Below are 25,873 nucleotides of genomic sequence, written 5' to 3'. Positions count from 1 at the left end.
GATCTCCTGTGTGCAAAGAAAGGATGCGTTCAGGAGATCGGCCAAAAATATGAGAAGCCATCCAAAGATAACAAACGAAATCTAATTGAGGGGATGACAAGGAAGGATTTTCCGAACAATGAAGTAATCATCGCCTCTTAGGTGCAGCACATACACACGTTACTGGGATTCGATACAGGCTGCCGTCATTTAATCGCCAGCCCTGGCACGCCGACAAAGCCGGATTGTAACCTGGCAAACAGTGCAGATTAGCTCTGGCATTTTAATTCTTACATAGAAAGCTGTCATGTCCCATGTGCAGATTTTCCACTCGGATCCTACAGAACCGGTGCCATTTGCAGCACAAGCACGATGTTGAATGAATTCCCTTTCTGCAGTGAGTGACTTTAATGTGATTTAGGATTGCAGCTCCGCCACTGCTCTTCCTTAAAGCTGTACATTTACACTGGTGGAACCGTACCATGCACAGCAGAAACCCTCAGAGCGGTTTAGATGTGTGTTAGGCCTCATGCACACGACCGTTGTTTCGGTCCACATCCATGTGCTGTCTGCATTCATTGCTCCGTTCCGTGGTTCGGAAAAAAAAAAAAAAATATATATATATATATATATATATATATATATATATATATATATATATATATATATATATATATATATATATATATAACCTGTCCTATTCTTGTCCGTTTTGCGGACAAGAAAAGGCAGTTATATCAATGGCTGTCCGTGCCGTTCCGCAAATTGTGGAAAGCACACGGACACTTTCCGTGTTTTGCAGATCCGCAATTTGCAGACCGCAAGACACACAACGGTCGTGTGCATGAGGCCTTAGTACATGTGCAAATCCACTAGAGGTTACACAGCTTACACACACTAAATTGTACTTTGACTGCAAGCCCTCTGTAAAGGCTCACTTACACCGCGCAGATGAGCAGACAATTATTCTGATGGAAGCGTTCCGTCCCGATAATTGCCTGCTCGTTAGAGGAGCTGCACTTACATACAGCGATCTCCTCCACTGTCTGCAGAAGAGTAATGGCTACTGTTCACACAGCACAATCTGCTGCCCAGAAACGGCGATTGAGGTGTCCACACCAACAGTCATTTCTCCCGATGATCTGCGACACCTTTACACGGGCAGAATATCGCCAACGAGCGTTTGTAGGAACGTTCATTCCCAATACTCTGCCCGACAACTGGGCAGTCTACACGAGGCATTAGGGTATGGCCACTTGTGGTACAAACACTGCGGAATTGTGTTCGGGGAAATCCACAGCAATTACAGTGGCAGCGAAGTAGATCCACAAGCTGCGGAGAGTGTTCGCACTGGAATACGCATATTAAATCTGCAGCATGTCAATTTATGTTGCGGACAATCACGGATTTCACCCTTTGCAATGCTAAGGGTGAAATCTGAAGCAAATCCACAGCATTTCTGCACTGAAATCTGCAGATTTTGCGACTGAGGAGTTTGACCATATATCATGTGAATTTCCCGCCTGTGAACCTGCTACATGTGGTTATAGCCTTAGAGGGGATGTCTAGATTGTTGGGGGTCCGCCGATTAACTGTTACCTTTTGGAGCAGAAACTACACAGCATCTTCCATTGTGCAGTGGACAGAGCTGGATACAGCAGCTCTGCGTCTATTCACTTCAATGGGAGCAGCGCTGCAGTAACCAGCTCTGACCGCTGCACAATGGCGGGGGCGGTGTAGTTCAGCACAGAAGCTACAAACTAACAGCTGATCGGCGGGAGTGCCAAGTGTTGGCCCCCCAGCGATTTTATATTGATGACCTGTTCTGAGGACAGCCCATCAATATAAAAATTCGGGAAAACTCTTTAATACTCACAACTTATTAATTTGTAGCAATAATTCCACTATTCCTGACAGAGCCGGCAAACTGAAGAGGTCTATTCCTCTACCAACTGTGCATCAGGACTGTTCTAACAGCTGCTAAGCTAAATGCAGATCTTCCCCTTACACCAGGTGCGTCTTATTTCATCATATGTATTGGCACTTCTAGTTATGTATTTATACTTTTAGAGATGCATGCATTGCATCAGTTTATTGGTCTCCGATCTAGCAGCTTCCACACGGTCGGTATTTGTCAGTATTCTTTAGCAGTATGTGAGACCCATTACAAATCTTTCCACGACACTTTCCCTGTTTGTTCCACGGCTTACAAATACTGATGAAAAATACTAACTTAATACTAAGGGCTCATGCCCAAGGCCATTGCGTGGCCTGCATGCAGCGGGTCCACAGGGCACCAGCCGTGTGCACGCTGCATCACGGATGAGGACCCATTCACTTGCGTAAGCAAGGATCAGAACCCCACGGAAGCGCTATGGAGTGCTTCTGTGGCGTTTCTGGCCGTGCCTCCGCACTGCAAAAAAGTAGTGCATGCACTACTTTTTTGCGGTACGGATCGTGGACCCCATTCAAATTTCGCAGCACAGGCACAGAGCCCTTACGTTCGTGGGCATGAGCCCTAACCGTGTGACAGTACCCTTAGGTGTGGTGCAGAGACATGGCCGAAATGCCACATAATCACTCCGTATTGCTCCATATTGATTCTCTGGCGTTCCGCTCCATGCCTCCGCACCGTATCTATCGGATGGGGCAGACCCTTTCAAGTTATTGTCGACAAAGGCCGTGTGAATGAGCCCTTAGGTTGGGTTTCTGTGTTCAGGTTTTTTTATGTACTTTTTGAAGAGAAAACCAGGAGTGGATTTATAAAGGAAGCGGAAGCATTAGGCTGCGTTCACACGGGCGAGATTTCCGCGCGGGTGCAATGCAGTAGGTGAACGCATTGCACCTGCACTGAATCCTGACCCATTCATTTCAATGGGGCTGTGCACATGAGCGTTTTTTTTCATGCATCAGTTCTGCAATGCTTTAAAATCGCAGCATGTTCTATATTCTGCGTTTTTCACGCAGCCCTGGCTCCATAGAAGTGAATGGGGCTGCGTTAATAACGCATTGCATCTGCAAGCAAGTGCGGATGCAATGCGTTTTTCACTGATGGTTGCTAGGAGATGTTGTTTGTAAACCTTCAGTTTTTTATCACGCGCGTGAAAAACGCATCAAAACGCATTGCACCCGCGCAGAAAAAACTGAACAACTAAACGCAATTGCAGCCAAAACTGACTGAACTTGCTTGCAAAATGGTGCGAGTTTAACTGAACGCACCCTGAACGCATCCGGACCAAATCTGTCACGCTCGTGTGAACTCAGCCTAAAGGGCAGATACTACCTCATCTTTTTTTGTAATCCACTCCTGGTTTTGGCTCCAAAAACCACATGAGAGAACTTGAATGTGTAAACCCGGCCTCCTTCACACAGTCAGTACTTGCAAGTCAAAAACAGAGGTGGGACATACAGGGAAAGGTGTCAGGTTTTGTACCCACTCCTGGTCTGGGCTTACAAATACTGATGAAAAATACTGACCAAACACTGATGGCCTTTTGCCACTGCAACAAAAACTGCATGCAGAGCAGTACAAAAATAACTCTGGTGTCCTTCATAAACGAGACCATGCCAATGAGGAATCCTAATGTTAATAACAAGTCAAACAGGTCCGGGTGCAGTAGCTTTCTAACAGCTCATGACCTTGGCACGCACATCAGATACCGCCAATAACGCTATCTGGTCTGTTCAGGGGAATGCAGAATCTGAAAGCCTCAGCACCAGAATTTTATTAGCGGTCCGGCTCAGTCACCTAGGGAAGGAGGAGGAGGAGGACACAGTGCAGCCTGTCATTTATCTGCTCATTCTGGGCTTAGGAGTCCAGTAGGCGGCCCTATCAATGATTGACAGCCATACACATAGATAGCTCTCTGAGCAGGTCCACCCACTGGACTCCTAAGCCCAGAATGTGCAGAGGTTTCAGCACAGAAACAACAAGTTCTATTAAATCTTTTCTATCAGAACTACACATCAATCTGCTCAGTTCCTCCTGCTCTATAAGATTCTGCCCACATTAAAGTGAATGGGAGCCGAGCTGCAGTACGCCAGCATGGCCACTACAAGCTTCTGGCTCCGTCCACTGTCTTGTTTCTGACGCAGAGGCGGCAAAAAACAGCTGATCAGTGCCCCCAACAATCTAAGGGCTCATGCAAATGACTGTATGTATTCTGCGGTCCGCAAAAAATATGGATGACGTCCGTGTGCATTCCATATTTTGAGGAACGGAACAGCGGGCCCCTAACAGAGCAGTACTATCCTTGTCTGTAATGCGGACAATAATAGGACATGTTCTATTTTGTTGCGGAATGGAAATACGGACATACGGAAACGGAATGCACATGGAGTAACTTTGGTTCCGCATATGGTCTGCAAAAAACCCGGAATGGACACGGAAAGAAAATACGTTCGTGTGCTTGAGCACTAATACTGATGAGCTATTCAGAATATAGGTCATCAGTATCTAAAAGAGGGCAAAACCATTATTTTGGTGCATCTTAGGCTACTTTCACACTAGCGTTTTGGTTTCCATTTGTGAGATCAGTTTCAGGGCTCTCACAAGCCGTCCAAAACGGATCAGTTTTGCCCTAATGCATTCTGAATGAAAAGGCTCAGAATGCGTCAGTTTGCCTCCGATCAGTCTCCATTCCGCTCTGCAGGCAGACACCAAAATGCTGCCTGCAGCGATTTGGTGTCCGCCTGACGATGAGGAGACAAACTGATCCGTCCTGGCACAAAATGTAAGTCAATGGGGACAGATCCGTTTTCAATAGAAAACGGATCCGTCCCCCATTGACTTTCAATGGTGTTCAAGACGGATCCGTCATGGCTATAGAAGACATAATAGAAACGGATCCGTTCTGAACAGATGCATGCGGTTGTATTATCAGTGCGGATCAGTCTGTGCAGAACCATGACGGATCCGCACCAAGCGCGAGTGTGAAAGTAGCCTTAGACCAGTGGACTTTACACTAGGCCTCCCCCACCTCGCCCATTGACAAGGTGTGAAGCCGTGAGTGAGGCCACACGCCACTCCTTACCAGTCAGAGAAAATACTCTTAGCACATGGCTCAAAGTGCAAAAGGTAGTAAACGAAAAAAGGTCTCTCGGACAGACAGCCCTCTGCTTCTGGACACAAGACAAGGTTATTATCTCATTGTCAGAACAGTCAGGTTAATATCGCAGACTCACAATGGTCAGACCATGCTGTGCATTCTTTACTTTGTGTTCAATTACATCTAAAACCAGAAGCTTACAGCAAAAACCAGAGGAGCAGCATTCTCATCTGCCCCCCCCCCCCCAGGAGGACATGACCAGCTACCAGAAACAATGTCCTGTGCAAGCGTGAACGGCTAGATCCTCAGGAGGAGCCCTGTGCACGGACAGTACTTACCTCACGAGCCTACCCCATACTACACACGTGTTCCAGTAATGTCAGCAAGATTAAATCACAAACCGGTTAATGGGCAGAGGACAACCTCTCCTTGAAATCTGAAGACAACAGCAGGAGGAACCAGAATACGATGCTAGGACTAACAATACTGGACGTATCTGTATCTAGCAGCACGCACGGGGTTAAAGACTGACAGATGCAGCAGGGGGAAGAAAAAGACAAAAAAAAAAATCACTTACGAATAGGACCTATTTTTTTAATCATATTTTTTTCTTATATTTTTTTTTCTTTATTTTTAAGGTCACTATATTAATAAAATAAAAAATCTAAAAAATTCTGCAGTTTCCAAACTGACCACCTGTATAGGGAGAGCAGCCTCCTCAGTTATGTTAGTGTACACATTTCAATGCACGCTGCGTCAAAAACCCGTTACTTCATTAGAAGCTTCCAGAACCCTGTCGGATGGACTGGACAATATCCCAGTGTTTTAAGTTGGATCATGAAGAGTATTTGAACCACATTTGGTGGAGATCTATCAAGGCACGTAGGAGCCTAGGAAGAACAAGCAACCAAACACATTTTCACACACACACACACACACACATATATTATATATATATATATATATATATATATATATATATATATATATGTGTGTGTATAATAGAGAGTGACATGGGAAGTTTAAATAAATTCACCAAATATCCTAAAAAAAAATATATACTTAAAACACACTAAAATGTGATTTAAACAATTAGTCATTTTCTGTAGACACATTCCCTTTAACAGGCCTTTGCATATGTAGATAATCTGGGGGGAGGGATTTTTTGTTTGGTTTATGCCACATTTATAAAATGTCACATTATCCTCATCTTTAGGGCTCACGCACACTGCCATAGCAAAACAGGGACATGGAATATCCTGGCCTCTATAAAATAGTCCTATCCTTATCCGCAAAACGGATAAGTATAGGACATGTTCTATTTTTTTGCAGGTGCCGCGGACTGGACATGCTGTCCGCATCTTTTGCGGCCCCATTGAAATTAATGCATCCACATCTGACACACAAAAAATATGGATCTGATGAGGAAAAAAATACAAGGTCGCCCTTAGGCCTCTTTCACATGGCCGTCGCATGTGAGGGCCCGACAAGATGTGGGTGCGTTGCGGGAAGATGCCCAATTTTTACGAGCGTGTGCAAAGCGTTTTATTGCCGAATCCGGACTTCTTCACAGTTCGGGGTTTGGTGTTGTGTAGATTTTATTATTTTTCCTTATAACCATGAAAATAATAGCATTCTTAATACAGAATGCTTAGTAAAATGTCCATTGAGGGGTTAAAAATAATAAACAAATTTAACTCGCCCCATCCACTTGATCGCGTAGCGCATCTCCTCTTCCTTCTACTTTCTTCAGGACCTGGCTAAAGGACCTTTGATTACGTCACTGCGCTCATCACATGGTCCAGCACTATGGTGATGGACCATCTGATAAGCGCAGTGACATCACCACAGGTCCTTTTCATCAAAAAAAGAAGGAAGACATGCCAGGCTGAGCATTCAAGTGGATTAAGGGGAGTTTAATTGTTTTTTATTTTTTAACCCCTGCATCACTTTTTTAGTAAGCATTCGGTATTAAGAATGCCATTATTTAGAGCGGTCCCCATCCCGATAGTCTCCTAGCAACCGTGCGTGACAATTGCATTGCATCCGCACTTGCTTGTGGATGCTTGTGATTTTCATGCAGCCCCATTCACTTCTATGGGGCCCACGTTGCGTGAAAAACGCACAATATAGAGCAGTGTTTCCCAACCAATGTGCCTCCAGCTGTTGCAAAACTACAACTCCCAGCATGCCCGCACAACCAAAGGCTGTCCGGGCATGCTGGGAGTTGTAGTTTTGCAACAGCTGGAGGCACACTGGTTGGGAAACACTGATATAGAGCTTGCTGCGTGAAAATCACCGCTCATGTACACAGCCCCATTGAAGTGAATGGGTCCGGATTCAGTGCGGGTGCAATGCGTTCACCTCACTCATTGCACCCGGACGGAATTCTCGCCCGTGTGAAAGAGGCCTTAAACTAACGCTTGTGTCTAGAAGAGCTACTCCAGTTTTACTACTCTGCCCTCCTACTGGAGCGAGACAGTGAACTTTAAAAAGTCTCAATGATAAATCTGGATGAAACTCAATAGCATAGCTACCCACACCCACATTATAAAACTGGAGCGAGTGGTGTAAAAATGCAAAAAGTCACATAAGCTCTATTTTGCGACTTTTTCACACCAGAATTCTAGAGTGAAGGTCTGATAACCCAGGACCTCTGTGTGCTGCTGTACTGGCTATGTGCCTAAAGGGAGGGAGGTATGAGGGAGCACATATTGCACTATGGGCCAGTAAAAGCAAGGTTTCTAAGGAAGAATATACAATTTTTGATTTGACAGTTTTTGTTTTTAAAACATTTATCAATCTAAAATACAGCTAAATTAGGCGTATTTCAGGCACAGATTGCGGTGCAACAGCTAGTTACGCCGCAATCTGCAACTTCTCACCGCTCATGCAAGGTCTAAAATTGTGGGCATGGTGTCGAAGGGGAAGGGCCCGTAGGCCCATTTCATTTACCATTTTCTACGACTGTTTCAGACCATATTTATTTTGCGGTCCGCAAAATGAGGATCAGCAAAAAATACGGATGACGTCTGTGTGACATCCATGTTCCATTTTTTTTGCGGATCCATTGTAACAATGCCTATTCTTGTCTGCAAAATGGAAAAGAATAGAGCGTGCACCATCTTTTGTGCAGGGCTATGGAACGGGCATTTTCGCGAACCCATTGAAATGAATGGGTCTGCATACTATCCGGAAAAAAAAAAAAAAAAAAAAAACACACTAACGGAACCTGGAACTAAATACATTTGTATGCATGAGCCCTTACTGTGTTGGAGGGAGACTCCCCGAAAAGTCTAATGCATGTGCATAATACAGCACATGGGGCATTTACTATACCAGCACATGCCTTGGATTTTATATAAAAAATTAAAAAAACTGTTGCCCCATCGGATGCTCCATGTCCCTTAGACGACTTTCTTATTACAGGAGAATAACTCCATACATGAGGTACCTGGCAGACCATATAGGACGCCTTATGGTGTATTTTATTGACAATCGATTTGGCTGATAATTAATCTAATTGATCACTGACTCCTATATTATACAGTATGACCACAAGGCACAGCAAGAATTGCACGCCCATTAACAATAAACAATTAGTTTAAGTGAATACTGCCGCAGCTTGCATGGCCCTGAAGCCCACAACCGCGCCATAAGGTCAAACCCTAAAGCTGCCCATACACATTGAACAAATCATTTGGGGAATGTCACGTAGCGGGGCCCAAGGCAGACCTCTGGGACATCTTGCACATATTTACAGTAAACAGGCAGACAAGGGTAATAGTGGTAGAACTACCACAGAACCAAGCGCACCGGAAGACCAGAGGCAAAACCCAGAGAGCGGAGAGCCAGTGAGCCCCGTTCTTCAGAGCCCCTGGGGGTGGGGATGAACGGCCGAGGGCTCACTGGTCGCACCTCCAGAAAGGTTTCGGTACACTTGGCAGCTACCTGCAGAGAACCACGCTGGTACAAGCACCAGCGAAAAACAGACAACAGAACTGGTACCCAAGCAAACACAGGACATGGATCAGACAACAAGACAAACGGGAACCAGCACATAAGCAGGTGCCCGGACCCCAAGCAGAATGGAAGCATGGCAGTCTCAGGCAGACCCGCACACAGACTAGAGATCCTCCCTCAGAAGAACCCAGGGACCCTCTCACGAAGGCAGGACAAACACTAGATCAGAAGCAGTAAGGCACTGCCAGGCTGGACATAGAACAGACAGGATCAGAAGCAGTTTAGCACTGCCAGGCAATCAGACGCAGTTAGAGCACTGCTAGGCTAGACATGGAACAGAGTGGATCCAGACAGAGAACAGGAACAGAAGAACAGGCAAGGCATGGACAAGGATAACAACATCAATACACAACAGGTTGCAAGCAACCAGCATACACAGGTGTCGGCCAGCAGCCAGTACGCGAGAGGGCATGCAGTCAGGATACACGTCCACAACTGTCACAGTGAACCGCACCGTGACAGTGAACGATTGTTTCACAGATATGACCATACACCTTTTAGTCCATACAGGCCGTTATAGTTGTTAAGACTGTCCATAAACGTACAATTAAACTGGGCGATGGACGAAAGATCATCACTATTAACAAAAATATTAAAAATGACCGACTTGTTTCCAGAAGATAATGGTTATCAGTCGGCTAAAACAATTGTTCCAGTTAACCGAAGAATGCTTGTTTAGGTTGCAATTGTCTATTTTGATGAACGCTACACTAATGAGTATAGCCAACCCTAGACACAGAAGTCATTCTAAGAGCAGACCCCAGTAGCAGTGTGAACGGAGACAACACACACTCAATATAATGCACAGTGCCGTAGAGATGAGGTTTAGGCCTCCTAAACACAACCGTAGTTTTGGTCCGCATCCGATCTGCCTTTTTTCTAGATCGGATGCGGACCCATTCATTTCAATGGGGCCGCAAAAAAGGCAGACAGCACACAGTGTGCTGCCCGCATCCGAATGTCTGTTCTGCAGCCATGCAAACTATTTTTAAAAAATACAAGAATAGGCATTTAGGGACCTACAGAAGGGAAAATGCGGGATGAACATGGCCAGTATCAGTGTTTTGCGGATCTGTGATTTGCAGACCACAAAAACGGATATAGCCGTGCGCCTGAGGCCCTATCGTAAGGAATATCCCACACAGACTGTACACATGACCATCTTCTTCACAGACAATGCCAGCATGTTATCAGTCAGCTAAAAAGATTGTTAGTTGGTAAATCCCACCCAATGATTGCTCATTTTCAGACTACGTATGGTCACTATAAAGGGGTTTTCTACAGGGATAATGTTTTTACATATGGGGCAGAATAGGTGCAAAAAATAAAAAATAAATAAAAAGCTAATGTTCCCCACCACTGCCCTCCCTGCTGGTTTCCATTTCCTGGTCCTAGCTCGACATACAGGAACCGGCACAAGCACAGGAAATGGTAAGAGATGCCCTCTCTGCCAATCACAGGCCGTAGTGGTGACCACCTGTAGCCAGTGAGTGGCTGAGCAGACATCTTCAGGCATTTCATACACGTTGAGCCAGGACCTGGAAGTGGACAAAAGCAAGGAGCCAATCATTTTTTATTTTACCCATTCTGCCCACGTATAGAAATGAATTGAAGAATGGATTCGCACATTTTTATGCACCTTTGTGGTTTTAGGGGAGTTTTTTGGGTGTATTTATTTTGCAGTAAAATCACCAGCTTCTGAAGTTAGCTGATAATCTATGGGAAATATTAAGCATATTTTGAATCTCCGATTTTTATGATTTTTTTTAATGCCCAACGTTGAAGCTTTTATGGCATTTTGTCATCATTGCTATAGGGAAAAAACAGCAGTAAAAAATGGAAACAGATTTGTGAAGAAGCCCTAAGTCTTCTGTGACTACTTTTTTTTCCTTCCACATACATGCAGCTTCGGGAGGTCTGCAGCGATTGACTTCTCGCTGATTAAGTCACTTGTGTTCATTGTGAACATCTTTTTGTGAAGTGACTTTTGTATTTGAGACTCTCACAAACAAACAACGCCTGTGCGTAGTGCACCGGAAGGTGAGGTAAGAGGGTGCTCAGGGCAAAGTACTTGTCGGGAGAAGAAGGAGCGTTGATGTATAAGTTAAGAGGCTTGTATTCTTGTGTAACTATTCTACATTGTCTACAGCTTTCATTTCTAACTCCAGGGCGGCCGCTTCCCAAAGAGAGGTTACCCTTTCTATTGTAAATCAGAAATCGTGCAGCCATTGATCTGGCCGTTGTATGATAATTCTAAAGCAGAAATATTCCACAATACAAAGAATGCTTATTCAATGTGAAATACTGCAAGGAATGGGAAATATGTGCACTAGTTACACCTGCCGTATGGTGGAAGCTAGGCTTCTCTAATGACGCCAACGGAGCAGTCACTTCGATGCCAACTTTCTAACTACACTTCTTGCATTGTCTGGGCACTTATTTTAAATAGAGTGGAGAAGCGGTGGATATGGGTGCCGCTACGGTGATACCAGTGGGCTGAATGTGTCACCCGTGGTTGATGGTGTTGCACCTACCAGGGAACAGGCGACAAAACCATTTTAAAACATAAGACTTGGTAAAGGGCACAGAGCTGTGAAAAAGGCTCCTCAACTAGGGCTCTGGGGCAATGCTCGGATCAGTGGTGATAATGTAAATACCCAGAGAGCCTGGGACAGTGTCATCACCAAGATATGGCCTGGAGGTCATGAATGTAGGTCTTCCAGGCAGTGCTTTGATTTGGCAAACCCTTTGGGAATCTGCCTGAAGAAATGGAGAGAACTTCGAAACAGATTGCAACCTAATGACACTAAATCCAGCAGATTCTTTCAGTAAGGGTTCACCTAAAGAAAGCACAACGAGTCTCCCCACAGAAACAAACACCATTGACAGCAACCCCCGCCCAAGTTCTAGCCCGACTTCAGTCAGCCGGCTGCTTCCATTACAGCCACACGACCGATGATGATCTGAGCACTACACCAGTTCCCTAACAGAAGATCTATCTGCAGAGCCCTATGTCTTTCAAGCTTCTCGTCACCACTGGTATCACCATAGTGGTGCCCACTATTTACCATTTACTACAAGTTAAATCTCCCCTTTAAAATGTGCATCTCAAGCCGGGGTCAGGCCCCCCTGAGGACTTTTCCTACACATAGGATACACCTATTTAGGTAACGTAGCGCTGCCCTACTGTGAGCACAATAAGCTGAAGCTTGCTTTTATCTAAATCGTAAATTGCTGTACTGCACAATCTCTTTCTCCTCACTCCCTCTGCTCTGTATTTTTCCTTCCTTTTCCTTTCAGTTTGAAGTTTGCTCACCATACGCTGAGCCAGACAACCTGCTATTTTTAATAGATTCATAATTACCACATGAAAGTCGCATTATAAAAGATTATTGTGGTTAATCAGTAGTAATAAATCTGACCTATTACTACTGATAAACCATTACCTGGAAGAATAAGAAGCTTCACAGACATTACTTGAGCTTTCTTGATATGCCTTCACTACATGACCGGTGAAGGTCCGACCTGTACCCACCAACACCTGACAGTTACTTTAAAAAGTGCTGATCCCATCTTTCCACTGTGCAGAGAACTACAGCACAGCTCTGTTCAAGTGAATTCGAATCACAGGTAGACCTGATTCACCCGACCGTACTCGGTCAAGGAAACACAGTCCGTGTATCGACTGCATCTCTCGAACCGACTACGGCTCCCCTGGCTAGAACTGACTGCATCATGGTGTTTTTTTATACAGTCGGTTCCTTTCCGATCGCGGGTGTATTGTACTGTACTCACAAGACTATGTGAGCACAGCCCAAGAGAAGCACAATCGGAAAAGAACTGTCTATCATAAATCACTGTGATGCAGTCATTTTGGGTTAGAGGAGCAATGGTCAGTCCAGGAGATGCGGCCATAACGCGGACTGTGTTTCGTTTGCGTGAATCAACCCTTACTTCAATAAGGCAGCACTGCAGTAACAGGTACCTTCCATGCACAAGAGTGGCAATGCGTTTTCTAACCTTGGGCAAGGTCAAAACAAAAAGAAAATGCTTACTCTTCATGACGCAAGTCGTTGACTGTTCTGTCTAATGAGATCATGTCACTGGCGACCATGTTAAATCCAAATTCCTTAATGCTGGCCTGGATGGATTCTTTGTAGTCTGATCCCAAAATGAATGGCTTTCCTCCTTCTCCTGGGCCACCTACCACACCCTGGGGTTCAGGTTCTTTAAATTCAAAATTTCCCAGAACTCCCGGACGAAGCACTGGTTCTGGATACACGTGTTTCTGGGGCTTAAAAGTAAGAAACTGGCGCTGCATAACGTTCTGCTGATTATTAACCTTCCCATCTTGTTCATTTTGGATCTTGTTCTTCCTGCGGATAGACTCCAGGTCTACTTCTACACCCTCCACACGGGGCCATGGCACAACAGGCTGGAATTCATTTTTGGGGGCTAGGTTATTTTCTGCTTTTCCAGGCTGAGCGACATTTGCGTTTTCTTCCTGCAAAGAAAGTAATAGGAGTATTAGAAGCCATTCCCAAATCAAATCCGGTCTATATTTTACTAATATCAAAGCCGTCCTACAGGAGGGTTGACTTTTCTGTAATTAGTATGGGTACAAGTATGCGTTTGCTTTGTGAATGCTATTTAAATGCATAGGTCATGCAGATTTTACGAGCCTTTCAAGGAAATTAAAGGTCATAAAGGCTTTCACATTGAAGAGCAGAATTGGAGCCACTTTAGAGATTATTGTAGGAAATTGCACAATTAGTGTACTAACATGCTATTATTATTGCCGCTGCTCTCTTTATAGTTGGGAGCCATTTGATAACAGGCATGACTACTATGAATTTCCTATACTATCAGGGATGCAGAAGATCTCACTAACAAGCTGAACGTACACCGCAAACACTGTATGACCGAATCATCTCATCCAGACTAGTACTCTGGCAAGAACCCTGAAACAACACTGTCTACACATGGGCGTCTCTGAACTGGCTGGTAGGAGTTAAGCTACATTCACACGACCATAGTATTTTGCAGATCGGCAAAACACGGATACTGGCCCGTGTGCGTTCCACCATTAGTGGACCGCACATGGCAGCCGCTACCATAGAAAATGCCTATTCTTGTCTGCAATAGCGGACAAGAATAGGACATGCTCTATCTTTTTTCCAGGGCTGCGGAGCGGAATTACGGATGCGGACAGCGCACAATGTACTGTCCCCATCTTTTGCGGCCCCATTGAAATTAATGGGTCCGCACCCGTTACACAAAATTGGATTAACATATTGATGATCTAACCTCAATATCAGATTGGTGGGGGCTGCTACACTGCACCCTCGCCGATCAGCCGTTTCAGGTAGTCACCAGCAGGAACTATACAGTGAACCGATGCATACGCTCATGACTACTACACAGCGGAAGGAGCCTTCTGCTTCCCGCTCCATCCAGTGTACAGTTTTCAGCGCCAGTGGCTGCCCAAAACTGTTGATTGTTTGAGTGTCAAAACTCCCACCAACCTGATATTCATGACTTAGAAGTCCCAGAAAAATATCCCCACGTCTGACTAACATAGGATTAATACTTTAGGAGGCAGTATACATAGTGTGCTGCATGTTTAATATCATTTGCAGGAGGATGCCCTCCCTCGTGCACATCTGATTATATCAGACTTATGAAGCTGTGCTAGGTTCCCACCGCCTCCTTCGTTGCGACAACGTGTAAACAGACCTATGGGGAACGAGGCCTGGTTAATAGTGTACCCTGACCCTGAACAGCAGGCGTCTGAATGACACAGAGCGGAGACACCAGGCCGGTAATATGCTGTAAAACACACACCCAACTGTGCAAACCTAGGGAAATGTTTGAACAGCTCGAGTGCAGTAAAGCACCAAGCAATTGATCTGAGCACCTTAAAGAGGAGACGAACAAAGTACAATTATTCCCAGACAGTAGCAGGTCTCTGAAGTATATCCTTCACTCACTGAAAACCAGTCATTAAAAAGTGCTCGATTCTGCACTGGCCGTGATTAATATTAGCTGAATGAGCCCTGAATAAAATATATGCATCCCCTTTAGGCCTCGTCCTGACTTTGCATCTGCTAAATTACATTGACAAACTGCTGCCAGTATAATTCTGTAGGAGTAAGGTTATGCAGACACACAGCATTATACATCATTTTAATGCTGTGCAATAAGCAGCGTCCATAACGGGAAGTCATGAAGATTGGTCAAGATCTGAAACTCAGAACATCCCTTTAAGTTGCTAACTAATGTGAAGGTGAGCAGTGCTACAGTAACCAGCTATGCCCACTACACAATGGAGACTTCTAGCACCAGAGCTAACCCCAAAACAGCTGATCATCTTGGGTGAGGGATGCCAGATTTTAAGATATTGATGGCCTATCCCAAGGATAGGTCATCAACAGTAAATTATGTGTCGGCAGTCACTCCTCTCTCTCTCCCCAATAAACATGCAGGAAAATGAGTTTTCTTTTAAAGGGGAGAGATAAATAAGCTGCTGCCAGACCCCATTGGCAGTGGTTTTTCTCTCATGGGCATGTTGAAAACCAACATGCTCTAACTTCCTTCCCCCTTGATATTTGCCTTCAGGGGAGAGTTAGACCAGACACAGAGGAGCGAGTTCAAGGCGAGAAACTTGCAGCGTGTGGCAGTTCCCGTTCTGATCTCTGCTCCTGACAGGATCGCACAGCATTAGGCCTCGTGCACACAAATGTGTGCAGCCGTTCCGTGTATTGGGGATCATCCGTGCGGTTGCTGCAAACGGACGCAGACCCATTCAACTTGAATGGGTCCGGCGTGATCCGTCCGCACCACAAAAAAAAATAAAAAAAACATGTTCTATTTATTTTTTGCGGTGCGGAGCCACGGAGTTAAATCCCACTGAAGCACTCCGTAGTGCTTCCATGGAATTCCGTGTCAGATCTTCCGGATTGCGGACCCAGTCAAGTGCATCTGTGATGCGGGGTGCACATGTCCGGTGCCCGTATATTGCCTTGAGGCCTTAGGGCTCTTGCACACGACCGTATGTATTTTGCAGTCCGCAAAATACGGATGACATCCATGTTCATTCCGTATTTTGAAGAACGGAACAGATGGCCCCTAATAGAACAGTCCTATCCTTGTCCGTATTGCGGACAATAATAGCACATGAAATAGAAGTAGATAGGCACTCTAATCACTTGAAAAGGACAACTGTAAAAAAAATATAGGTCGACATGAATGCATGCAATGCTATTTAACCTTGTACTAAATAGTATGTGGCGTACTGTATAGCAAATGGAATTTCATAGCATTGGATACATAACTTCAGATAATAATTATCCATAACGGTATACTATAATATAAGACCGTTACTGCATAACAACATATTAGGACAATCATATCATCTGCAGTGTTAAATATATCCACAACGGAGATATATGAAACCAAGTACCGTACTTTTGCTATTTAAAGGAAATATAAATATCCTCATCCTCTTCAGGAATTGGGTTGTGGGATCAGCTTTTTTTTTTTTTTTATCTTGCATAAGGACTATAGGCACATAGATAATTGTCTCCATCTACTGACATCTTAACAATTAATACGTAATATTGATTCTATAAAAATCACTATACTTCTCTTTAGGAGAACCTGTGGCACTTGAGCCGCATGCTGCTTTTTTGCTTCAAGTGCGGCTCTAGCTGTGGAGTCGGGAAGCAGTCAGGCGGCTCACTCTCCACCCCATGCTCAGATCTCTTTTCCTGATCAGGCACTGTTACTACTTTGCAGCTCCGGCTCACTCTCCACTACGTCCTGATGCACACAGTGTGATAACGTAGTACGTGGAGACACGGACTATGAACTGACGTTGTGCTCGTCAGGTCACAGTGGAGAGGGTGTCAGACCAGCAGAGTAGCAGGTGGTTGAGCAGGAGCCCAGTGCCTGATCAGGAGAGGGAAGAGATTTTTTTAAATGATAGAACTGAGCATGGGGGTCTGATCTAAGCATGGGAGGTTGTGATCTCAGCATGGGGGAGTGTCCTGATCTTGGCAATGGGGGGCTGATCTGGTCAATGGGGGGTCCTGATCTGAGCAATGGGGGGGGGGGGCAGATATGAGCACTGAGCATGGGGGGCAGATCTAGGAATGGGGGGGTCTTGTTTGAGCATGGGTTGGTCAAGTCTGAGCATGGGGGATGGGATCTGAGAAGGGGGGTGTCACAGGTGAAGGGGAAGGGAAAACACCAAATACACACCACAACGAATAGACAACAATCTAGGCCTGTAAAGCTAAGGAAGAGGGATGGTGACCTCCTAGTAATCCCTAGGCCTTTCCCTAACTCCTGTCAGTATGAGCAGATCCTGATGGTGGAAATACTCATACTCCGGATACCTAAAGCCCTGCTAAAACTGACAAGCCTTAGGATAGGTAGTAGGGAATGAGACAGCTGGTTCCTTCCAGAATGAAGGAACCTGCGTCTCCCTGAGGCCTAGAAACAACTCACACCAGATAATAAGAAACAGCGAAGGCAACAAGGACTTAGCTTAGAGGTGTATGGAGAAGCAGGAGATCCAAGACAAATCAGCACTAGCAACTTCAAGCAGAAAATATCAACTGCATGGTCAGCAGTGTGAGGTAGATCAAAATAGAGCCTCATCACTGATAACGAGCGGCACCTGAGGAGAGGTGAGATCCTGCCAAACAACAACATACATAGAGGAAAACAGAGAGAGACCTGTCAGATAGCCTCACGTGCAGCAAGTCTATCTGATCTTCTCGCCTCTCTCACAGGAGGGACCGTGACAGGGGGAGATCTGAGCCTGGGGGGGATCTGAGCACTAGGGTCTGACAGTGGGAGTCTGATTTGTGTTGTCTGATCCGAGCATTGGATTTGGAGGTCTGATGAGGTTTGGGGATCTTATTTTAGGTCAGATGAGAATTGGGGATCCGATTTAAGAGTCTGATCTGAGGTCTAATGAAAAATATTTTTTTGCTTTTTTTTCTCTGCTAATGAAAAATACGAAAAAAAAAATATTTTTATCAGACCTCAGATGATGAAAAAATATATATTTTTTTTCTCTTATTTTTCTTTGTTAAAACCTAGGTGCATCTTGTAGGGTGAAAAATACGGTGACTCGCGTGTAAATTTATAGATTGTGGCTCCTGATAGTCATACGTTTTTTGGGGGGTTCTTTGTGTCTGTAAGGTTGGCCATTCCTGATTTAGTACAAGGTTAAATAGCATTGAAAGCATCCATTGTATGTCAACCTATATGTTTTTTACAGTTTTCCCTCAATAAACAAGTTCTTTTCAGAGCGATTCCGGGTGTTAGAGTGCCTATCTACTTCTATTTTATGTCTATTTGTTGATTAGGGTGCATCAAGAGATTAGAGCACCTTACCATAGCGACAAGAGGGTGAGCCGTCCTCCACTTCTTTAATAATAGCACATGTTCTTTTTTTTTTTTGCAGAACGGAAATACGGACATTTCCGTTCTGGAGTACCTTCCATTTTTTTTTGTGGACCCATTAAAATTAATGGTTCCGTATACGGTCTGCAAAAAAAACGGAACGGACACTGAAAGAAAATACGCTCATATGCCTGAGCCCTTATAATTATTTATAAAGGCAAGGGAGAGGTAAAGCCCAGGCCTGGGCACTTGCTGGAGCAGAATAAAAGTACATATTCTCACTAATCCTGATTATATGTTTGCCCCGCACTCCCCAGCTTCTACATGTTCAAAACTGCCAACAGAGTCCTTTGAATTCTCCTTTCTGCTCTCCGCACCAACATCATCTGTTGTATTTCTTTTTCCCCCACATAAGTATTCCTTTGCTGGCAAACGAGAAAATCATTGTATTTAAAAACAAATTCAAATATACAAATGGTCCTCAGCACAAGGTCAAGGCTTCACGCCTGCATTTCCTTCAGCTTTTTAGGTCCTGTGATGAAAATGACTTTCAAACAGCTTTTAAGAACGAAAACTACAGAACAAGGTTTCATAGCATAAAAAATAACCGGTCAATGTTTTCAAATGCGAGCAATTTGCAGTTTAGGCTTTAAGAAAGCTGTCCAGAACAGTTTTACGAGTGCCTTCGTGCACAAAGAGCCTCCGTATATTTCTTCCACCTGCATTGTTCCATTTATAGGTTTAACCGAAAACATTTTATTGCAGAGAATAATCAAGACCAACTGCAGCGAGCAGGAGGGGGAGGCAGGTTTTAGATTATGCTGCTATCTGGCATCTCCACGGTGGAAGGAAGACATCCTTAATTAAACTTAGGGGAAATGAAATCTTACAATAAAAACCCAGAAGAATAAATATTTAAAGAACAATCAGAACAGGACGCAATGTTAACATAATATGCTAATTTTACATTTCAGTATCGTATTAATTATGAACATTATTTTTAATCATGTCAGATTGTGACTTCTTTTCATTACCGGTAAGTTAATTATAACCGCCAAGTGAGCAGGCGGTATTCTAGTGACAGCGCTTTCTGACATGATGTCTAGGCGGCAGGACCCCACTAATGTCCTGAATGAACATGAGCCTTCTTGGCACACGCGTGGCCATCTCTCTTTGCAATCAAACGGAATTACAAAAACAAACAATTAAGAGCACTCATTTTCTGTAAGGCAATGGAGCATGCCATTTTTTTAAATATCTTTGCACATTTGGGGTCATTTACCAACAGGTTTAAGTCTCTTTTTGGCATAAAAGTGTTGTATGGACCCTTGCAACTTTTTAAATGCCCATATAAGGCTACTTTCACACTAACGTTTTTTGCTGGATCGGGCAAGGTTCAGCAAAAACGCTTCTGTTATGAACGGATCCGGTTTTCTATTGTGGCAGAGAAAACGGATCCATCCCAATTGACTTGCATTGGGGATCATGACGGACACGTTTTTCAATTTTTCCCTGGGAGGAAAGCAAAATACAAAATGTTGCAGTTTGCTCTCCAGTCTGGGAACGCAACTAAACAGAACGGAATGCATTTTGGAGCATTTAGTTCTGTTTAGTTCTGTCCCCCATTGACAATGAATGGGGACAAAACTGAAGCGCTTTTTTTCCGGTATTGAGCCCCTATGATGGAACTCAATATCGGAAAACTTTAACGCTAGTGTGAAAGTACTCTATTGTCGTGTACTGTTTTTAACACAGGGGGTCAGCCACTTCCTCAACAAAAGAATGTTGAGGGAGTGCCCGACCCCGCAAATTTACTAATGTTACGCCACAAAAAAGGTGTAAAACTTGCCAATTTTCCATCAGGCGCATAGACTAACAAAGATACGCCTAATTTATCATGAGGCGCTAGCCCATCATAAATAAGGGACATCTTCTGGCATTGTCAGCGTAAAAGGGTCTAAAAAGACCATAAAAAAAAAAAAAAAAGACAAAGACAGTCTTTGTAAACGCATCATATACAGATGCATATACAGTATGGGCAAATTTGCAAGGGCCCTAACTCTTATTAATTTTAATAAGTTGAAAATTGGGGCTGGGATTAGTTTGTAGGTAGTGTTGAACGAATGGATTCCACTACCATAGACAATAGTGGAATTCTATGACGCATGCACCACGGAGCCCTATAAGAGGCATTCTGTATTGCTTTCCATTATAATAGAAGTCTATGCTTCTATATAATTGGGAAGATCATAGCTAAAAAGTGCTTGTAGGAACGTTCGTTAGCGATGATCTGGCAGCAGAATACTGCTGCTGATTACCCTATAAATGAGCAAACGCCCATTTTATGTCCACGCTAATGGACCTTTACTCTTCAATAGTTAAACCCCGGGGTAAATTTACACATAATGGACATGCTTTGGAAAATTTCAGCAGCAAGTTAAGGCTACTTTCACACTTGCGTTCAGAGTGGATCCGTCTGAGACGGATCCGCTCATATAATGCAGACGGTGGCTCCGTTCAGTACGGATCCGTCTGCATTATAATGTTAAAAAATTTCTAAGTGTGAAAGTAGCCTCAGACGGATCCGTCCAGACTTTCAATGTAAAGTCAATGGGGGACGGATCCGTTTGAAGATTGAGCCATAGCGTGTCATCTTCAAACGGATCCGTCCCCATTGACTTACATTGTAAGTCTGGACGGATCCGCACGCCTCCGCACGGCCAGGCGGACACCAAAACGCTGCAAGCAGCGTTCAGGTGTCAGCCTACTGAGCGGAGCGGAGGCTGAACGCTGCCAGACTGATGCATTCTGAGCGGATCCGCATCCACTCAGAATGCATTGGGGCAGTACGGATGCGTTCGAGTCCGCTTGTGAGCCCCTTCAAACGGAGCTCACAAGCGGACACCCGAACGCTAGTGTGAAAGTAGCCTAAGAAATATAGCAGTATAATTATCTTTCCAACCCACTGACAATTCCAAAGCAACACCACCCTGGACCCCACCGGACTCCTAACCAGACTTGAGCGATGTCAAGTTCACGTTTCGACAAGACTAATCATCGATGGTAAACAGAGACCCGAGGGGGACCAGGCAATGAGAGCCTTGGGAAGGTTAGGGTACTGATTGCAGGTCAGTGGAAATATCACAGAGACGTGTACTACTTTGGTCCGTGACCATTATGATCTATGGGTCTGTAAAAAAAACTAAAAAAAAAAAACACAGAAAAAACATCCATGTTGCGTCCGTATTTCACTGACCACTGATAAGAGATGCTAATGGAAATTAACTTTCAGCTGAGCGGTATCCGTAGCATACAGATGACACACAGAGGACCAAACACAGGATGAAACACGTACTGATTTTTTTCACAGACATCAAATGGACAGGAGTCCAAATCAGACAGCTCACAAGTCGACCCTCGTATTTCCGTTGCAGGGGAAAGGGGCAATCCCCATAGAAAGCTTATAGAAGATAATCCCAGCAAACGTGCTTGTTGTTTGTAGTAGATTTTATTCCAAATACATCATCAGTTCAGTGCAGTCAAGGAAGGCTGGACGGGCCGAAACGCGTCCTGTAAACCGATGATGTACTTGGAATGAAATATACTACACGTTTGCTGGACATGTGAACGAGGCCTCAGATTTGATTTTAGACTAGTATCAGGACCTGCAGATTTTGCCGTGATCTCGCAACACTAGGAGCCGATTGTGGGTTTCTTCATCGTGTTTGACTTCACTACAAGCAGAAACTGGCATACTATAGATCAAAAAAATCCACACCAGTGGTCAATTGTGGTGTGGAATATTTCTGCTGCAATTGGATGAGATTTGTAACGTTTCATCCACTTACCTTGTTCTGTAGTCTTCTGGAGACTTTTCCAGTGCAGATCAGACAGAAAAGTCTGCAGCATTTCCATCAGGTGTGAATTCACCCTAAATCTATAAAGTGAACTTCACATAACTCACAGTGAGAAGGCATTGCAATCTGCAGGCGGTACGTGACGGAGACGTTTTCTTGGAAAAGATTCAGTACAGCTTAACTCCTGCTCATTGCGGGCTTTGAAGTCCAGCAGTCAGTCTTCTTTATTGATGGCCAGCCTTCCCTGGATGACTGTGCATACAGAGATAGCCGTCTATCACTTACAGCTATATCAATGATAAGTATACACCTATCAGCTCAGCTCCTCCTGCTCTATAATAATAAGCCTTCAGCTCAGAAGCCATGTTCAATGTGACAGGTCTCATGACAAGAATTTGCATCATCAGAATACCTCAGACATGCTGTGTTACCTCATAACAGTCAAATCAGCTCTTGACTTGGCTTTATGTGAAGACTATTTCCCCTGGATCAATGATCAGACACTCGAGTGTTCCTACAAACGTTCCCTCCGGATCACTGAAGCATGTAAACAGCAAACCGCCAACAGATGAGCAAATGATCAACTGTTGGCTGATCGCATCTTACGTGGGCATAAAAATGAGGATTTGTTGTCAGCACATCTACCTCGTGTACTCGTCAGCAGAGGAAGTGCTACTGACAAATGCAAACTGAATGGAGGACGAATGATCGTCATACACTTGGCACGCCAATGACGATTGCTCATTTAAAGAAGGACCTGTCACCACGAAATGCAATGCAATCTGCTGGCAGCATGTTATAGTGCAGGTGGAGCTGAGGAAAGTGATATATACCGTAGTTGACATCATTTTATAAATTATGTATTTTGTAAAACATAATTTATACATTTCAACCTCTGCCTTAGTGACTGACCGCTATTTATGTATACACACTTACACAGAGAATGCTATCAATCACTGATAACACCTCCTCATGTACAACTATCAGTGACTGTCTATACATAGATAGCTGTCGGTCGCTGATAGTTGTATACAGAGGAGGTGTTATCAGTGATTGCTAGCATTCTCTGTGTAAGTGTGTATACAGAGATAGCTGTCACTTACACAGACAGCACAGATAGTTGTATACAGAGGTGTTATCAGTGATTGATACCCATCTCTGTATACACTCTTACATAGAGAATGCTATCAATCACTGATAACACCTCCCTGTGTACACCCATCAGTGACTGACAGCTATCTATATACACACTTATATAGAGAATGCTACCAATCACTGATATCACCTCTCTGCTCCACAATTCCGCCATGTGAAGGGGCACTTAAATCAAACAAGCCAGTACTATTATTGAAGCTCTAAAGCATCAGGCTTTGATGGAGTAAAAGAGACGTCAGCGCACTCAAATAACTATCTATAAATGCAGCAGATCTCCAGAAACTGACTGTGCTGGAGACCTGGATGCAGCTGTGCAGATTTTAAAGTTGGTATTCAGAAGAAAATCGCCAGTGTGGGTGAGGGGGTACTTGGCTGAATGTGAATCCGCATACTGCCGTCACCTGTGGCTTTCCAGCTCCTTGGCAAATAAGCACTAATGAGTTCATCACTAACATACTGTGAATACAGCAAAACTTGGAAGTTTAAAGAAGAACTGGATAAAGTAGTAGAGGATCTACTGAACAGCAGGCTTTGTTGTAAAGCATCTGCAGAAAACCTATTAGCTCCTTCCATAAACCTGAAACATATCATATCTCGCTTTAAAATAATGAGTAACATTTTACATCATCATAAATACATTACTATACATAGCTTGCACTAATACCAATACATAAAACCTGCATAATAACCCAAAGCTGTGCTCACAGTTCTGCAGGCTTCAAAGCCAAAATCTTCCAGGATTCAATGTCTACAAAAAAAAACTGAACAAAAACAAAACGTATATACGGTATATCTCGTGAGACAGTGACAGGTCTCACACAGGTAAGAGGCAAAGAAGGGGTGGATAGTGCAGGAACACAGGCGAGACCAGCTGGAGGTACTCAGGCTGGCATAAAGCCACCTAACGGGTGTCAATAAGGGGGGGGGAATGTGTTACCCGTGGACAGAGGCCTGGAGGCTCTGTGAATGTGGTCTCACCCAGGCAAGTTTGAGGGACCACAAGGCTGGGAGATAGCCTGGACTGACTTTGTTACAGCCTGGAAGTAAGCTGGACTACTGGCTAAGAAAGCTGCATGTGATGACAGTGTGTGCACCGTGCTTTAGGTGAGTCAGGGATATGACTGTGTTTATGTAGAGCCCAGACCCCAAATGCATTGTTTGGACCTTGAACCTGGTGTCCTGAAGGTGTATCTGTGAGGATGATCCTCTGAAGGAAATCTACCCCTCACTAATTATATATATATATATATATATATATATATATATATATATATATATATATATATATATATATATATATATATATATATATATACACACATACACACACACACACACACACATATATACACACATACATATACATATACACACACACACACACACACACACAGTACAGACCAAAAGTTTGGACACACCTTCTCATTCAAGCCAACCAATAGCTTGTATAGGAGTCAGTGAAACTATGTATATCCCTGTACCAAATTTATCATCCAGCCCGAGCCACTGTAATAAATCTGGTGCAGACAGTCTGCCTCAATTTACCCCATCTTTAGAATTGGCAGTAGAGAGTGTACCAAACTGCCTGAGTTAGGAAAAACTATGGTTGGACAGATCCATTAGATAGCAGTTAAGCGAACAGTCATTTGGCCAACCACTATCTTTTCCAACTGAGCCAAGCATGCATGTTTATTTCATTGGGAAGAGTGGAATCAGCTACAGACAATTCCTCCGGGGTCCCCCTCCACCATGCTGTCATTTGCCAGGACAATGCGGTGTTCACCCATAACACATAAAATAGTTGGCTGATCCCATCAAAACAGGGGGTAGGGCCTACATTAATGTGTATGGCAAGCTGAACTGCAAACAGGATCAGGAATGAAGAGTCTAATGTGCTCAATTCAGATTTAGATCAAAAGTAGGTATTAGGACTCTTCACAGCAGAAGACATTATTGGCCTTATCTTAGTGTGTAGGCATTGAAAAGCTCCTGACATACATGTGAAGCTAGTTCATAAGGTTTCATTAACCGAATGGAGGCCGAGATAGTGTCCTTCAGGACCAACATGATGTGAACTAGTTTTTAGATTATTAACAAACAAAAAAATACCACTATGATCTGCTAATGAAAATGGAATGTAAATTAGCATTTTTAATTAAACATTTTTTGAAATGTTGGGCTCAATATATAGAACTGTTCATACCAGTAGTAACAGCTCAGAGTAATTGGACTTGTAATTTTTCTTGAAGAGATTTCGCTAGTCATCCGACTGGCTTTCTCAGAATAGCTTGTATGAGAATTTTCCCACATTAAATACTGGTCGCTCCCCTCCTCCCCTATTAAAGCTTGGTCTCTCCAACTTAAAAAGGTTGCGCAAGAATGGGGAGTGGGTTT

At 44.0% G+C, this 25,873-nt stretch overlaps 1 protein-coding gene across 2 annotated transcripts in view; it reads right to left on the bottom strand.

Annotated features, from left to right (window-relative positions):
* GALNT7 (polypeptide N-acetylgalactosaminyltransferase 7) overlaps positions 1-25,873 on the bottom strand; it is a 156,184-nt gene that overhangs the window by 93,550 nt on the left and 36,761 nt on the right. For both annotated transcript variants that reach the window (XM_044297138.1, XM_044297137.1), the window contains exon 2: positions 13,106-13,554. In XM_044297138.1, coding sequence (XP_044153073.1) covers positions 13,106-13,554 — 449 coding nt within the window. The remainder of the gene's footprint in view (positions 1-13,105; positions 13,555-25,873) is intronic.

This window comes from Bufo gargarizans, chromosome 1, assembly GCF_014858855.1.
Source record: "Bufo gargarizans isolate SCDJY-AF-19 chromosome 1, ASM1485885v1, whole genome shotgun sequence".
In the NCBI taxonomy this organism is placed as follows: domain Eukaryota; kingdom Metazoa; phylum Chordata; class Amphibia; order Anura; family Bufonidae; genus Bufo; species Bufo gargarizans.
The sequence above is the reverse complement of the archived record's forward strand: the minus strand, read 5'-3'. Positions and strand labels throughout refer to the sequence as shown.